The following is a 16,841-nucleotide window of genomic DNA, read 5'->3' on the forward strand; positions in this document are numbered from 1 at the left end:
TAACTCTTTATTTTCCTTTTTAATGAGACAAGCAGGCTACACCAAAAAAAAAACTTGTTTTATAACAACTGCACTCTTACATACATTATTTTACAGTCATAGACTCCCTTTTTTAGAACACCACACAAAACTATATATTCAATGGCTTTCTTTTTTTCTTTTTCTTTTTTTTTTTTTGAAAAAGTCCTAATTTTCTGGGTTCCAACAGAGCTGGAACATATTTTTACTCGTGTACTTATTTGTTTTTCTCTCAAACTACTCTTTGCTACTTTTCATCTTCCATTTGACAGCAACCTCTGACCTCGACCTCTTAACCTAGGTGAAAGGAATTCACAACAAAGATTAAAATTCCTAAGGAGGTACTCGTGGCACATCGATCCAGGTTCTGCTCTTGAGGAACATGCTCATCTCATCTTTGAAGTACTACTTTTCATAGATTTTTTTTGTCACATACAAAAACAGAAAGTCTATTATGTACATCCTTTTGCCTGTATTGCAAACACATGTGCCTTGTACACGTGGTGGTGGTCAGAGCAATTTGGACATTTTAAATTGGCCTTTTCCTACCAGTGCAGTAAAGAGGGCCGTGGAGTCCTCTTCTTTGTACTGCACTCTAGTCATGCAGTGGAGAAATGGTAGAGATCCTGTTTTTTAACAGTTGGTCGGTTCAGCGTCAAAGTCTCTGCATATTCTGGAGGAGTCCTTTGAAACATGGTCCATTTTCGAGTTTGTTTCTCTCTTAGTTCCTCGTGAAGCTTATTCCTATGGCACTCAGTCTTGTTCAAAAAAACACATGTTCTTAAATAGTCCATACTGCTGGGTGAGGCCTCACAATTAAACGGTGGGTTGGAGTGGGATTGGGTTTGTGGGCAGGAGGGGGACTCAGATGGGTCAGGCAGAAGAGGTTCATACGGGCCGGTCCACGGCATACTGGCAGGGGCTTAAGTTGGACACAGGGTTCTGCACAGCTGGATATGCAAAGTTGGCGTGTTGTTTGGCTTTGAGCCGGAGGCTGGCCAGACTTGAGTTACAGGTGTCTCTGTACATGTACGGGCTGGCCGTGGTGGCATATGGGCATGCGGCCGCCGACACCGCCGCTGTGTTCAGCGTGGGGCTGTTCAGGTTGTTCAGGTTCCCCAGGTTATTCAGGCCTGATCCTGGCACCCCTGTCACTGCCGAGGGCACCATGGAGGAGGCCATGTTCATGGAGGGGATGGAGCTTGGTGGGGAGAACATGGGCTGGGAGGACAGGGGGCTGACATTCATGGAGTTGAAGAAGGGAAAGCTTTTGGCTGATAGGGGGCTGCTGGCCAAACTCTTGGTAGCCCAGTTGTTGTAGGAGTAGCCAGAATACATGTCGTCGTATGGCTGCATGAGTCCGTTGAACTGAGCGCCGAAGCCATTCTTACACAACTCAGCCTGCTGGTTCCTCTCTCGCTTTCGCCACTTGGCACGTCGGTTCTTAAACCATACCTGGATTAAAGGGCAAATAGGAACAAGTCAAAACTACATAATATAATGCTATCATTAGTTTTAAGTTTTAAAGGGCCCACAGCATGGGAAAACAAATAGAGCAGCATTGTTAAAGTTTCAAAATTTATCAGTCACTCCCCCATCTCTACAGTCCATATATGAAAAATAAGCCCCTTTCAAATATATTGTTTTTGTGATGTCAGGAAAACCAACATATTCATCTATTCGGCCTACAGCCCAGTCAAGCTTAAGTTATATGGCATTTTACAGCCTGGCCTGCTTTTTGAAAAAGACACTCTACAGAACATACATATATCATATACATATATCAGTAACAAAAACAGTTTTTAACAGCTGTTTAACTCTGAGGGATAAAGAGATGTTTGAAAATGGTCAATTAAAAATGAATCATGGCTGTTTTTGGTAAATTAATCCTCACAACCCCTCAGAGGGAAAAAGTAAAATACAGCAAATATGTATGCTATGGGCCCTTTATATCAATTATTATGAGATTTCTTCTAGAATTTTCATTTATTCATCCAAATACAGAAAGAAACATACTTTAAAAGTTGTAATGTTAACACTGAAATGATGTTATAATAAAATAATAGTATAAATGTCTTTTTTTCCACACTGCAACAGGGTGTACTTGTGTCCAACTTTTTAAAATAATACTTCAGGGGGAAATGACTAAAGTAAAAAAAAGAACACTTCTACTAATAGGAGAACTATGAATTATCAAACCATATTAGCTTTGATTTATTAAACTAAATTATTCACTTATTATGAGCCGCTTCTATGAGAAATGTCAGGAGAGAGCTTCGCTCACATTAGTCAAATTTAAGATCCTATTTTTAGAGGATATAGGTGGATTAAAGTTTTAATTGCAAATTTCAAAAGAAAATATTGAATTTAGCTCCTCAAAAATCTGTTTTCTTAAGCATACAGCCAGCCGAATTGTAGAATAAAATTAAAGAGTGAAATCCAATTGTTATTCATAATAAAACAGAATATTTAGAAATCCATCTAACGCTCACTAATAGGTAGACGTTTGATGATATGATGGCTGTCAGATACCAAAAAGGGCAAACAGAAAAGTTTAATCCATGTACAGTCACATGCAAAAGTTTGTGCACTTTGGTCAAATTATGTTTTACTGACTTTCTAAGTGCACATCCACTACAGAGAACACATTTGATGCACGATCACTGTTTATGTGCTAAATTTAACATACTGAAAAAAGTAAAACATAAAATGTGGCCTGGGCAAACGTTATAGCACATTGTATGTTTTATATTTTATTCTTCTCAATATTTTAAACTAATCATGCACTAAAATGCAGAATAATACTGAAAGTAGGACTAGTTCATCTCAGCAGACCACTTTTCCCTACAGCTGTGAGGAGCTCAAATGGACACGAAGCTCGAGTTTAGTACATCACATGGCTGTATTATGGTTGTGTGTATTTTCAACACACATAATACAAGCTTATTTTAAGTGATAGGGAATCCCCTCCTCTTTGAAGCATTCTCCTACTTTTCCAGTGACGTTTGTGTTTGGCAATGGTGTTTAAGGCCTCACAGAAATAACTGAATGTCAAATGTTAGCTGGATTGTCAGGGTGACTCTGGTCTTAATTTAGATTCTCAACTATATCATGACAGATTCACTCCCTCATCTAATAGTGCAGTCTTATGCCTATGGCAAGTCATTCACTTACTGAACTGAATTTCAGGATTTTCTCTATTTTCAAGTCCTTACTTATTAAAAACAAAACAAAACATAAAAATGATGACTACAACAATGAAAACACTTTGGTCATGTTTATCAAGGTTATAAAAAATGAAAACCCTTCATTTCATTCAAACTATTTTCATACATGACAATAAACACTTCCACAAGGTACATAATGACCAATAGTAGCAGCACGAGTGCTACAAGTTTTCTTTAAGAAAATCCCTCTCAACCCTGTGTGGTCCAACGGCTAGGCCTTTAAAGGCAGTGTGGGTCAGCTTGGCTTTAGGTCAGGGCCATGATTTAGGCTTTGAGAGTGTATTAGGAACGCATACTCATTCAATTGCATAAATCAACATGACAGAAGAAGCATTTGGGCTATGTGGCGGGAGTGAGTGTCCAGCTAGGATTAGTGGCATACATGCATGGTTCAGAAGGCCACTGATAGACATTAGGACAGGGGCAGCTCCAGCCCTGTTGTTCTTTCAAAATAACAACCAAGACTGCATGCTATGTGACCTTTCCTCTGTCCAACATGAATTTGATCCATTAGATGTCAGGCAGGCAGGAAAGCAGTGACTGTACTGTCATCCATCAGGCCAGGAGCCCACCTGCCTTATACTCCACCGTGCTTCAATAACCAGAAATGCTGGCTGTGATTTGAGACGAATAGCACTGAATTTGCACATGACTTGCATGTGTTTTTACATGAACACAGCTGTATTACATCACATACTGTGATATAAATGGAATTGCTAAAGCAAGTTCAGGTAAACTGGAATAATGGTGTAATGTCACCTGCTTAAGCTGACATTGCATTTTCCATTAATCCAGCATATTTGTATAATTGTATATTCTATAAAAATAGGATTTAAAGTGTGTGTTCCATAGTTTAGAGATGTTATTAATAGGCAATGTATCTATGTCCATCTGAAAGATCACATGAGAACAAAGATCTACAGTACAGACATACAGCCCTTATCTCATTGAATGGCTGAGTAAAGAGAGTACACCGATAAAGTCCATTGAATTTACTTGATTCAAAAGTGTACTTATTTTCCACATAAAATAAAAGGTCCCAGTGCTGCATAAGTACAATTGTCTCTGTTTGTCTACTCACTTTTGTCAATAATTATTTTTTTTGTGCAGAAATAATATTTGAATTAGGTACACATTTGAATGAATGAATGAATTAATTCAATGCATCACTTTTGATGTACACATTGAGTACAGCTGTCATCACAGACTGAATCTTGTACCTCTACATTAAGAATAAAGGTATTCTATTCTATTCTATTCTATTCTATTCTATTTACAGCACCAACAAAGTACAGTCAAGTCTTTCTTATTATATATCATTATTACATCGCTAATCATCATTATATGAACATTTAATGAGCTGTTCTATAGCTCATTCGGTGTTTCACAGCACACATACCCGCACTCGTGCTTCTGTGAGATTTGTCCACACAGCTATCTCCTCTCGCGTGCTCATATCTGGGTAGCGGTTCCTCTGGAAAGTGGCCTCCAGTTCCTGGAGTTGCTGGCTGGTAAAATGTGTCCTCTGCCTGCGCTGCTTCTTCTTCAAAGAGCCGTCCTCTGGATTGGACTCATCCGTCTGATTCTGATGGGATTTCTCTGTATCTACACAGAAGCAGGATGAAAAAAAGGACTATATAGATTCTGACTGTTTATGTACCATCATACAGTTGCATTGAAATGATATCTTATTTCTCTAAACACACCTCTAAAATACGAATGTTCATGTGGAACCAGTGTACATATTTTGTAGCTTCTACAAATGGAAAAAGTCTTCGAACAACAGCCTACCAAAGACAAAGAAATAATGACTGACACAAAAGTAAGGTGAAAAGCAGGCCCGAACACCCTTTTGTTATGTCTGGGGGAAAATCCTCTCTCAGTGGACCAGATTTCTGCAAACTGAAGACCTCACAGAAGGGGCTAAATTAGCTGGCCACATAATCCCTGGATCAGGCATTAGTGACAGGGCAGGTTTGGAGCTGTTTGGCAAGGGCTTAACTGTAGGAGCATTTCTAAATGATCAGCAGGCTTTCCAGCACTCCACAGTGCCACTATAAACCAACACGACAGCACATTGTTATTATGCCAGAGGACAAACACATTTTCAGAACTTAGTTCCCTTCAAATTACCCATACCAATATTTAATATGGAACTCTTAGAAATATAAGAATCCAAGATGTGCAATATGAGGATATCACTGCTGTCAGAACAAAACCTTGTATCTCCATTTTTACCCTCATTTTTCAGTTTTTGACATAATCTGAAAATGCCTGTTGCCCTGTGTGTAAATTTCATGATGAATGAACCAAAAGAAATGGCCTGAAATGACTTGGAAAAAAGTCTGGTTGACTTACATTAAAAGTAAAGTAGGTTTTTTCCTTCTCCTTTAATGTTACCGTTTTGTTCCCACAGCAGTGATATATGAGGATATACCTTTCTTCTTAGGACAACAGCGAATGTAATAAACTGATATATCTGGAAAATACTAAAAAATGTCCAGACATTAGGATCATGAAGTATCACACATGTATACTTCGACATTTTTTGATAAGTAATTACCAAATAATTACACAATAACATGATAAACATACATCTTTTTGTTAGTGTTGAGGTTATATTTTAATGTCCTTCTGAACAAGAAAATATATTTAGATGTAATTTAAAGAGTTTCATTCCAAAATGCTGTATATCCATTTGTAACCATTTCAAATAACAACTAATAACAGCTGACATGTAATGAAACACATTTTTATTCCTCTACCAAAGGCAAAATTTGCAGAAAATAGTCATAGTCATATTTAAGTGTATTCTCTGTGGAGGACGTGTAACTTATTTTCACCATGTCATTTGACAGGGGGTGTTCAAACTTTTACGTACGACTGTATATCATAAAAAAAGAAAGTTCTCGAAAGTGGTCTACAATACATTTTGGAACAAGACAATTCAAGATGACAAGTACTGATCAGATTTGTACGATCAGTTCCAAATGATTAGTCTGTACCCTTTACAGTGCACTGATTTCTGTTCGCTCTGATGGAAAGAGATTATCTGTTTGGCCGTTATGATGAAAGCCTGTTGGCGTGCTTTGATGCCTGCAGGCTTGTTATAAGAAGATTTATGAGTGGCCACCACATCCCTCTGCACATTTGGCTCCAATTAAATGTGAATTCATCTGCAGCCCCTTCACTTTCCTTCAGTTTGCAGTATTATGAGAAAAATGTTACCTCATAAAGACTTGCTTTAACTTTTTTTCAGTTAAATGTCTTATGAAAGTGTTTTACAAAACGACTATATGCTGTACGACTTTTTTTCTCAGTGGGATTTGGTCGCAGTGTTTATTCAACGTGAGTATTTATTATTTCATGACAAGCAGTGTAATATCTTATGAATGTATCCCACGTGTCCCCCACTATGGGATTTCAGTTTATAAAAATACACACCAAGTAAATAATCCAAGCTATATGGCTCCTCTGGAGCGCAGTAATAGCACTAAAATCAACTTCAACTATTCTGTTTTCCTGGTGTGAATGTAATTCTCATTGTAAAAATTTGGTTCCGTTCAAAAAACATAAGCGTTTCAGTACAGTCTGACCTTCTGTTGAACATCTTGACCTTTTATTAAACTGCAATCTCATATATGTTAGATTTTTCCCAGTTCATTTGTTGTTAACAGGCTCCACTTTAAAGATGGAGAGCTCACTTAAAAACAGAGAAGCTCATCTCCATTGGGCTCCATAAACTCAGATGCACCCACCTTTCATGTCAACCTCTTATCACTGCCTGTGATATATTTGTTTTGAAGCTCTAAAACTGACAGTATTTCAGAAATGAAGTTTTCCAGCACAGATTCCTTTCCTTTAAGTTTCTCTTGGTCTTTCATAGCAGGGTTTTGTACTACTACACCTTTCCCACATTTGCTTGTCCATGTCTCAATGTTCTCCACAAATAGTATAATATTATATATTATATAAGCGTAAGATCCAAAGTGTGTCTTCCCCAGTTTAGAAAAGTGACCTTTTATTGAGCTCTAGTTTATCTATCTCGAAAACATGAGAATGAACATATGGAGTACAACCCTCCCCCAAACTGTAAGAGATGTTAACACAAATAATCACAGCTGTCTCATTTTATTTGTGATATAATAGTAATAAGAATAGTGTAGTTACGTATTTATTTACCATAAAATGAATGAAGTTATATAGCATAACTGAAGCCCCTTTTTAGTAATCTGATGAGCAAAGTGCTTCAGGTTCAGCGATGAGCTGCTCCACATGATCAGAAAAAAGTGCAGGTTTACACTCTCAAAAAAATAAGGTACTAAACTGTCACTGGGGCAATACCCCTCTTGTCACTGGGGTGCTACCCTCAAGGGTACATACATTTAGTCAGGGAACATAATAGTATCATAATCCATTGAAATGATATTGTCTAAGTTGTATTAACTCCACACACCCTGTCTCGTCTCCAGTCTTTTTATTTTATTGTTCTGTTTTAAAACAGTAGGTTATGAAAAGGTACAAATATATACTTTTCACCTGGAAAAAAAACGTATTTGAGGTACACAACTTGACCTAAAAAAACACTGCTGTACCTTTGAGGGACCATTTACATTATTTATACCCTGCACAGTCTCTTTCTAACAATGTACTTTTCATTCAACAAGGTACAAATAATGTAAAATTGCCCTCAAAGGTACAACTGTGGTTTTAAGGTCCAAATTAAAAAAAAAAAACTAAATGAGTTTTTTCAAGGGACAAGGTACATATTTGTACATTTTAATAACCTGATGCTTTAACACAGCATGATAAAATAAAAAGTCCCGAAACAAATCAGAGTGTGTGGAGCCAATACAGCTTAGAAAATAGAATTGCAATGGTACAATTACGTTGGACCACCCCAATGACAGTTTAGTACCTTTTGTCTGAGAGGGCAGTTTTCTTATCTCTCAGCTGAAAACCTTACATTTCAAAGACAGCGATGTAGAAAATTACTACTTTTGGATTATATGAATGCTCCACTCATTCTCAGTGTGAATCAGCGTTTAAACCCTTTGGATCCAAAGTCAGAGCATCAGTGCGCGGGGTACAAATCCCCGAGTCCCCTCTAACCGGCCTTTAGGCCGGAGGCAAATGAATCATTTGACAGAGCTAATATTAAAATGTGCGTGGACTTCCAGTTGGGCTGATGTCTTAAACAGCCTGTAGCTCTTCTCTAAACCAGCATCTGCGTTCAGTTACTGGCGCGACCGCCATCAGCTGGGCGCTGAATTCCCCCTGAAAAAGCTGTGATGCGTTTATCAGCTGCGGGGATATCACGAGCGCCCAAACACATTCATATTCGCGTTTGAAGGGAACGATGGTCGTCCAGCGCGTGCAGCACTGCCTTAGTGTTACTGAGAACATGAATGCGGAATAATGTGAGACTGGATTGCGTAATTATTTGTGATCTTCCCACGTTTTGACTTTTATGGTTAAATCTGCTTTGATTTTCAGCGTGTTTGTGTTTGCGTTGGATTCTCAGTGAGGACTGACCGCTGGTGTCCTGGCCTTTACAGCTCTGCTCATGCTGAGGAGTCCCGGAGTCGGAGAGCGACAGCGCGGGGCTGCGGGCTTCGGCCTCCGTCAGCAGGTTAAAATCCATAACCCCCTCCAGCCTCTGCACACACACACACACACACACACTCACAGCTTTAGAACACAAGCAGAATAGATGCACACGGAAGAATAAAAAACAAGAAGAGAGCAACATTCCTGAGCGCAATACGCTCCATCAGCGCAGATGAAGCAGCACATACGAGTTAAAAAACACAACACATTCTGTCTCTAACTAGACACATCAGTGTGTTCAGCTGGAGACGATACAGTTTTGTTACTTTTAGCACAAAATGTGTTGAAATATTTCTTTATCCGGTTATGGATGACACATTTTGGGTTGCTTTTTAACACAAAATGTGTAAAATCACCAAAACAACACGTAGCACGATCTCACAATCAAACTGTAATAAATTTGTAGCCTACAGCACAGATTTCGTTCACTTTCCTCACAATGAGAGACGCCAAAACACTAAAACGAACCCAGCTCGTTTCATTTGGTGCTCTAATTTAATGACACGCTCCAAATTTCGATTTTCTCCGCGTTCCACCTTCATCTCAGAGGATTCCGTGATGACTTGTTTGTCGCTCAGTGTAGTTTAAAACTGAGGTGTTTCTGCCTTTTCTACTTGTTTGTTCGCATTTTCACACGAAAACAGTAGCCTGCTTTAGGCGAACGCACTCGCAGTGCACGGTAGTTTAGTTTACGGCAAGGTAGTTTAGTGTAAAACTGTGTAAAACTGTCAGAGCTGCGATGAACTTAGAAATGAACTGAGAAATGAGCCGTTAGAAATGAGATCAGTCCCAGAGCTGTCAGCGCAGTGGAACATCAGCCGGTGGGTAAAGAGTGATCAGAGTCTTCTGCACACTAAAGCTCAATAAAAGAGAACTACATCTGACAAAAATAAATAAATAAATAAATAAATAAAATAAAAAGTAAAAAAAAAGAATAAATAAATAATAAAAAGCTGTCTGAAAAGTGATGTGAAAATCTAACTGTATAACAACATTTAACTGTATAACAAACGGTATACGAAATTACTCTATTATATATTATTATTATGTAATAAACTGTTTATAACCCCTCACAATGCATCATAACGATCTGTGGAAAAGTGTAATATCTAACCGACACGGATTATTTCATTATTGTTTTTTATTTTAAGTTTAATTTTAAACCATTTCTTTGGATCTCAGCGCAAACACATGACTCTCCATCTCTAAATAGCAGTTTCGCGAGGAACGATGCTCCGTAATAGAAGCTAAAATAACAACTCGTGTATTTATACAACAGCAGTTAGCACCTCTCATACGGGGCAGAATCAGTCCCTCAGCGCGGCTCAGGACTCGCGGCGAGAACTGAATTAAACAGGCTGTAAAATACTGCTTCAGTTCCTCAGCGCAGTAAAACCACTGAGCCCACCTGCTCAGAACCCCCTCACCTCAGCGAAGAACGATTTCAGCGCAAGGATCCAGATGACCTTGGACTCGGCGTTTTGACAGTTTAAAGCAAATTAAGATACTGATTAATTCTCTCCTTTTTCCCATTTCTGCAATTTACTAATAATGTTGACGCTAATTTTGTAGCTGCTGTTATTCAGTCCAGGGGAGGCTACAAATATTTATACCAATTACAACAACAGACTGTTGTTAGAAATGCTCTAAATTCACTGACCACGAAGGTCACGTTACTTAAAGCTCCTTTTTACAGTCATTACTATCATTAATCATGGATCTTAATGGTAGAAATCATTTCAGCATCTTCACTTCATAAAGTTAGACCTCAGACTTGTTCTTCTTTGTGGTGTTCCTGAGAGTGAGAGCAGCTCTTCTTCTTCTTAAAAAAAAAATCAAATTATGTAAAATATAAAAATGAAGAGGAATTTCTTTTTGTTGCTGGGACCATAGCTGTCAGGTTAAAATATTCAAACTGTGTCTTTACCGTGAATGTTATATTTTATCACTATAATTACACTATTTGTTAATACATTTGGATTAAACCTAGTCTTTATTGCATTGCAGTAATGATCCCCCAGTTAACAGTGATTTTTAGTCTAGATTTGGGTCTCAGAATCTCTGAAAAGTAGAATTCACTATTCAAATAAATACAATAAATAAATTCACTAACAGTTGTCTGGAGATAACTGAACTCGCATTTTAATAGAGTATGATGCAGGACTAACAGCCAGAAAGTCAGCATTCCTGTGTACAAATACCAATAAAAATGCAAAACATGCCCCCATCGAATGCATCCTTGTTGTTAGGCAACCATCAGTAAACGCGAAACATGTTGAATTATGTGGATGTAAGCTGAATGACATGACTTCATCCATTCTGGCAAAGAAAAAAAAATCTTATTGCTATGCATGGGGTTAAGATGATCTGAACATAACCGTGTTTATTTGAACGAGAAATCATGTAGTGATCAGTATTCACAAGGTGGACCCTCAGGGTGGAGATTAGCAGTGATGAGACCTGACAGAGCGGGATGTTTACTCAGTCAGAAAATAAAACCAGACCGAACAAAACATAAGACCTCGTTTTACCTGTTTTTATTCAGAAACATGAAGTCCATGCCTTTAATAATGAAAAAATATGGTAGACATTGGTGTCTATTAACATCCAGGGCTTGTTTCCAGTTTAAATGTAGACTAAAATAACTTCGACTTGGGAAATTATCACTGGCACTGCAATTTAATCCCAGACTAGGCTTAATCCCAACACAATATATCACATAAATGTTAGGATCTTAAATTTGGGGGAAATCTGGTACTAACACTAACGCTGACATCAATCATGCCCTCACACACTGTACAGATGCTCCACCACAGTCAGGTTATTTTTAATAGATCTCGTGCTTGACATTTTCTCTGTTAAATTGTATTCATGAGTCATTCTCTTCAGTTGTCATGGACAGCCTGTCCTGATCTCATTATCTGATCACTGTAAGAGAATATGTTCTGCTGCTGATGAGCATTGATTGATGAGAGGGATCAGAAAAAAAGATCATGAAATAAGAGCCACCTATTATCTCTGATGAGTGAAACATCTAAGAGGAATGCATTTGGCACCGTGCAGGTTCAACAGAGCACATGCACAACCATTTCAGATACTTCGACTTAGCAAAATTAAGGTTCCTAAGGTTCTTGGCTTTAATATAAAAACTCTAATTAAAAGAACTCACATGTCTCGAAAAATGGTTCTTCAAAGAACTACACAGTGAAAGATTCCTTAGGGAGAGAAGAGCGGTTCTTATACGGCAATGGTCTTTTTCCGGATCTTTATTTTTAATAGTGTAGCGCATTAAAGCCTCAGAGCTCTGGACACAGATCATTCAGAGAGACTGGCGAGGGTCTCAGGAGGAATGCTCAGCTCAGGAGGGGACACTGCCACATCCTGAACACACTCACATAGACTAAAGTTCACTCCTGCTTTTGTTCAGGCTGGAATTAGTAGGTGACGTGGGCTAGTGATTGAGTCCGGAACAAGGTGTGACTGCTCGACTGCTCCCCTCGGGAGGTACAACATATACATTACATCCACATTAACTCCACACAGAGAGAGAAAGAGAGAGAGAGAGAGAGACTTATGAATCTATTCTACTCAGTAACAGGCTATCAGGCTAACGATGAGGAAAAACACCTTAAATCAGCACAGCTAGTATTAAACACAGTCTGAGATTTTACACAATCTTATAAAAGTCTGACACAGAGAGAGAGACAGAGAGAGACAGAGAGAGAGAGAGAGAGAGAGAGAGAGAGAGAGAGGCATCTTCTTGACCTGAGTTCACCTCAGATGTCTATGGGTTAAACTGAAGTCTTTTACGCATAAACTGAAGGCAAACAACGGTGCTGAATACAGGCAAAAAAATATTAATAATAATTGATCAGCTACCAATTTCGAATGTATCGAAAAGTAAAAAGAGCACTTAAACGGCCAGCAATGGCATTTTCAAAAACATATAGAATGATAATAAAAAATAACAATAATAATAATAAGAAAAATAATAATATTTTAATATATAATAATAATAAGAAGAAGAAGAAGAAGAAGAAGATGACAAGAGCAACGACAATAATAATAATAATAATAATAATAATAATAATAATAATAATAATAATCGTGTTGTTGTTATAATACTATAGAGACATTGATTCTGTTTATGGCCATTTTATAGCTAATTTAACAGGCGTACAAACACCCTGTTTGGAAACCAGAAGGTTTGGAAGTTTCGTCTGTGTTCCAGCCTCAATCACGGGCCACTTCGCCGTTTGCTCTTCTGTCCAGCCTGCTAACCACACAGCTACTGACTGTTTCATCGGCCGCGTCTCAAATCACGGACTAGTAAACCATACATTACTAATGAAAGTGCTAATGGCGGTGTGCTGTTCTGACGTGCTGTTAGGCAGGACAGTCTACGGTTTGAGACGCAGATATAGATTCACGCACAAACTAAAGAGACCGTCATATTTACACGACATTAAAGAAGAAGAAAGAAGAAGAAAGCTCTTAAACACGGTTCAGTATCGACAGGCGAGCGCGCGCCCTCCGTTAATGCAGCGGTTTGCATATGAGCTATCGATCTCATTAAAATATATATCTAATAAGAGGACAGATAACGCCGAGGAAAATCCTCTCATTTTTCGGGAGATTGGCCGGTCCATCTGTTGGCTGGGCAGAGGCAGACTAAACGCATTTCCATGGGCTGCGGCATTAGGCTGGGAATTATTCATAAACGCGTCCAGAATTAATTCCTCGGATTAAGAGTTGATTAAGATGTGTGTCACTTTGCTGTCTGAGAACTTATTAAGGGCCCACTCGAGCTGGCGGCAGATGGAATTTCCACCCAATGTTTGTAGATGTTAATTTCTACCCTCCTAACATCCATTTGCATTTGCCCGTGTGTGTTAAAGCGCGCCTTTTTTTCTTCTTCTCCTTCTTCTCTTTTTTATACCTCTGCATATCCGTGAGGCAGCACACACACACACTCGGAGCGCTCCTCTCAAAATAACACTGCTCATGTTTATACACGCGCTATTAATCTTTGGACCGAGATACAAATGTTTTCTGTCTCTTTTTTGCTGATGGAATATTGCACGAGCAGCGCATCTTCAACACTACACTATTCACATAAAGCCAGAAGAGGGAATAGAAATGTGGTGAGAGATGGCCTCCAGTGAGCTGCTCCTTTTTCACACAGGGCGCTACTCGAACCTTCTCTCTGGTTTAACTATGTAAACTTTTCCAGACTTAATGCACTAGTTTATGTGATGATGCAGCATTTAACTCTCTCCACACAGACGTGTGCTGAACTTATTCAGGACCCGCTCCGCACGCGGCTGTGCAGTGAATCCGCGCTCTGTAGTAGAGGAGTAGAGTGAGGAGACCCAAACCGAGCCAGAGGTGACGAATTACTGACGGCCCGATGGAGGTGGTCTAATCCCACTGGTAAAGCCCACACAAGATCATGTCCCTCTGTTTGCCTACATTTGCACCCAAGACAGCTGAAAGTTCAGTCCTAGTGAGACGTAATAAATCATACTAATTGGTCAGTTTCCCTTTCTAAACACACACCTTTCATAATCTGCATGACCGCGCCGTTTTGTTCATAATTTTCTCGCGCGCATACCAAAGCGACCGAACTTTTACAATAATATGGTCTAAACAAAATCAGTGTGACCTCGCAAATACGGAAAAGCCCACAACAGATCATATTAACCACTGGACACACGAAAAATAGCCTGCAGGTGAAACGGCGATCACATCAGCTTTCTATAGTCAAACGTGCCATAAAGGTATTTATTTATTGCTTAATACGTTTAAACTATGTGAGCGTGAAAGTCCACATTCATAAATATCCGGCTGCTTACAGTTATATTTTAAATTTTAAATAAATTCAAAATAATATATATATATATATATATATATATATATATATATATATATATATATATATATATATATATATGGCCTTGACATAAATAGCCATTATTATTTAATGAACGGCAAAGCGGCAAAGGTGATTTTATTGTGTTTCGTGCTTGTATAAAATACGTTTTCAACACACTTGCTTTCTATTAGTTTACTTGTTTTTTTACAATTATTGTGTTCACGTAATACATTTTATTAATGAGCTGTTTAACACATTGTTTAATCATGTCAACTTCAAGCACCATTTTATTTTATCAGTAACTAATTTTTTCCTGTATTTATTTTGTAAATTTTTTGAGAAAACACAAAAAGAAATCATCGTCCTAAATGAACAATTCCGCAGCAGCTGCTGTGGAGAACAGACAGTATGAGGGGGCCAGTTTTTCCTCACTGTCTCTTGCGGCTCGAGCACCTGCCACCTATCAATTTGAGCAGATCCCGCAAATATTTCTGACCTCTGAAATATCCGCACTTCTAACAACAGAGAGTTCTGCGCCAGTTATTATGAGAGAAGAACATTTTCATATGACTACCACAGAGTGGACACGTTTCTGACCGGAGTAAATTTACGCAAATGTGAAAGTTTAACGGCAGATTGTGCGCTAATGATGCATTTTAGACGGTAGTCAACGATAAAAATGCTCCTAACATCTAGAACTTCGTTTGAACGTGATAAGCTGAACCGCCTGTACTGACTGACTGCGCTGTGTGAGCTGATGCTGTGAGCTGAACTCAAAGCCAGTTCAACTCATCTCAACTGGCAATTTCACAAAGTATATGCACAGCAACCCGGTGCACGTTATTTTTACTGACATAAGCGAACATTTATGGCGTTATAAAGTCTTGAGAGTAAAATTTGCGCGACATGTTGGACCTGGAGATTCATACAGGAATTAAGCGCGTTTTTAACGGAGCGTTAGCTGAACAGTGAGCTGTCTGACCGGATGCGGAGAAGTTTAGCCACAGCCTGCTCTGTTTTAAGCTAACTGTAGGAACTCATATACGGGAACTTTGTTTCAGTGACTTTTTAAACACGTGAAATACAGGGTGCACTGAATCTGATGGATCATTTAATCTACATCCGTCACCACCGTGGTGCCTGTCCTGGGCTTTTAGCTCGCTCGCCAGCAGGCCGGGAGCTGAGCTGGGCTGGGCTGGATGCGCTGCTACTCCGGCGGTGCACTCATACAGCTCCATTCACGTTTAGTAGCCTACATGCTACAGTACAGCGGGGCTATGAGCGCAGTCTGTCCCCCCACTGCGCCTCACCCTGCTGTAAGGGAGCATCATCACACTGTTCTCTACGCAGAATGTGGCTTTTTACTCACATCAGATCCCGCTTTGGTGCAAGTAATCCCCGCAAAACGCAACTTCGTCGTGGGTGAACTGCTGTCCTGAACTGATGTAGCCCTCAGCCGTCATGTAGAAAGTTCCCTGGACTGCAAAAATGCCAAAAGCTCCCGTTTCGTTCTCTCGTGTTTGTCTGTCATAAGGGCTGCTGGAAAAGTGAAGGCGTGATCCCCATGCAGAGGGGGACTGACTTTATGCTAAATATCTTGTGCGACAGGTCCACGGCAGAAAAGAAGGACTGCCCACCTCTCTCTCTCTCCCTCTCTCTCTCTCTCTCTCTCCCCTCTCGCGCGCGCTCTTACAAAGGGGGCTCTCAGAAGCAAGACCGCCTGATCGTAGACCGGCTTTTTCTACTCTCAACAAATGCCTGCCATCACTCTCAGGTAGCCCTTACAATCACGCCTATCACGCGCAGAAACATTTTATGCACGGCTTTTATTTCTAATTTTTCAGCTTTGTTCGCTTTATTTTCTCTCACTTTGGATGAGACGGACTGAACTACTTGAGTAAAAAGGTCTCTACATGGACCTTCTGAGCTTAAACACGAAGGACTCTTCATGTCTGGCTCTGAAGAGTAATGGCAGAGCTGCTTTTACAGCACATGTGGGACTTGACCTACAGCCTTGTTAGAGGATGTCAAAGACTTTATCACAGTGCTGCTGCAACCTTTTACCAAAGCTTTAAGTTTTAATTTTAGTTTTTCAAATGACCACAAACTCT

The 16,841-nt window shown here is 39.3% G+C and overlaps 1 protein-coding gene across 1 annotated transcript; it reads right to left on the reverse strand.

The window, feature by feature from the left end:
* Positions 1-16,299, reverse strand: pitx3 (paired-like homeodomain 3). The gene is made up of 4 exons (XM_036573432.1): positions 16,100-16,299; positions 8,781-8,904; positions 4,645-4,850; positions 1-1,473 (listed from the first exon to the last, which is right to left on the reverse strand). The coding sequence occupies exons 2-4, from the start codon at positions 8,887-8,889 to the stop codon at positions 907-909; spliced, it is 882 nt and encodes a 293-aa protein (XP_036429325.1). The 5' UTR covers positions 8,890-8,904; positions 16,100-16,299; the 3' UTR covers positions 1-906.
* Positions 16,300-16,841: the final 542 nt, after the last annotated feature.

This window comes from Colossoma macropomum, unplaced genomic scaffold (genome assembly GCF_904425465.1).
Source record: "Colossoma macropomum unplaced genomic scaffold, Colossoma_macropomum, whole genome shotgun sequence".
NCBI classification, from domain to species: Eukaryota; Metazoa; Chordata; class Actinopteri; order Characiformes; family Serrasalmidae; genus Colossoma; species Colossoma macropomum.

What these genes read in the sequence shown, in the direction of transcription:
- pitx3 (XM_036573432.1), bottom strand. Translation starts at nt 8,889, where the DNA reads ATGGATTTTAACCTGCTGACGGAGGCCGAAGCCCGCAGCCCCGCGCTG. An exon ending in TAAAGGCCAGGACACCAGCG is followed by an intron (nt 4,851 to 8,780) that starts GTCAGTCCTCAC and finishes GCTTCTGTGTAG; the next exon opens with ATACAGAGAAATCCCATCAG. An exon ending in TCACAGAAGCACGAGTGCGG is followed by an intron (nt 1,474 to 4,644) that starts GTATGTGTGCTG and finishes CCTTTAATCCAG; the next exon opens with GTATGGTTTAAGAACCGACG.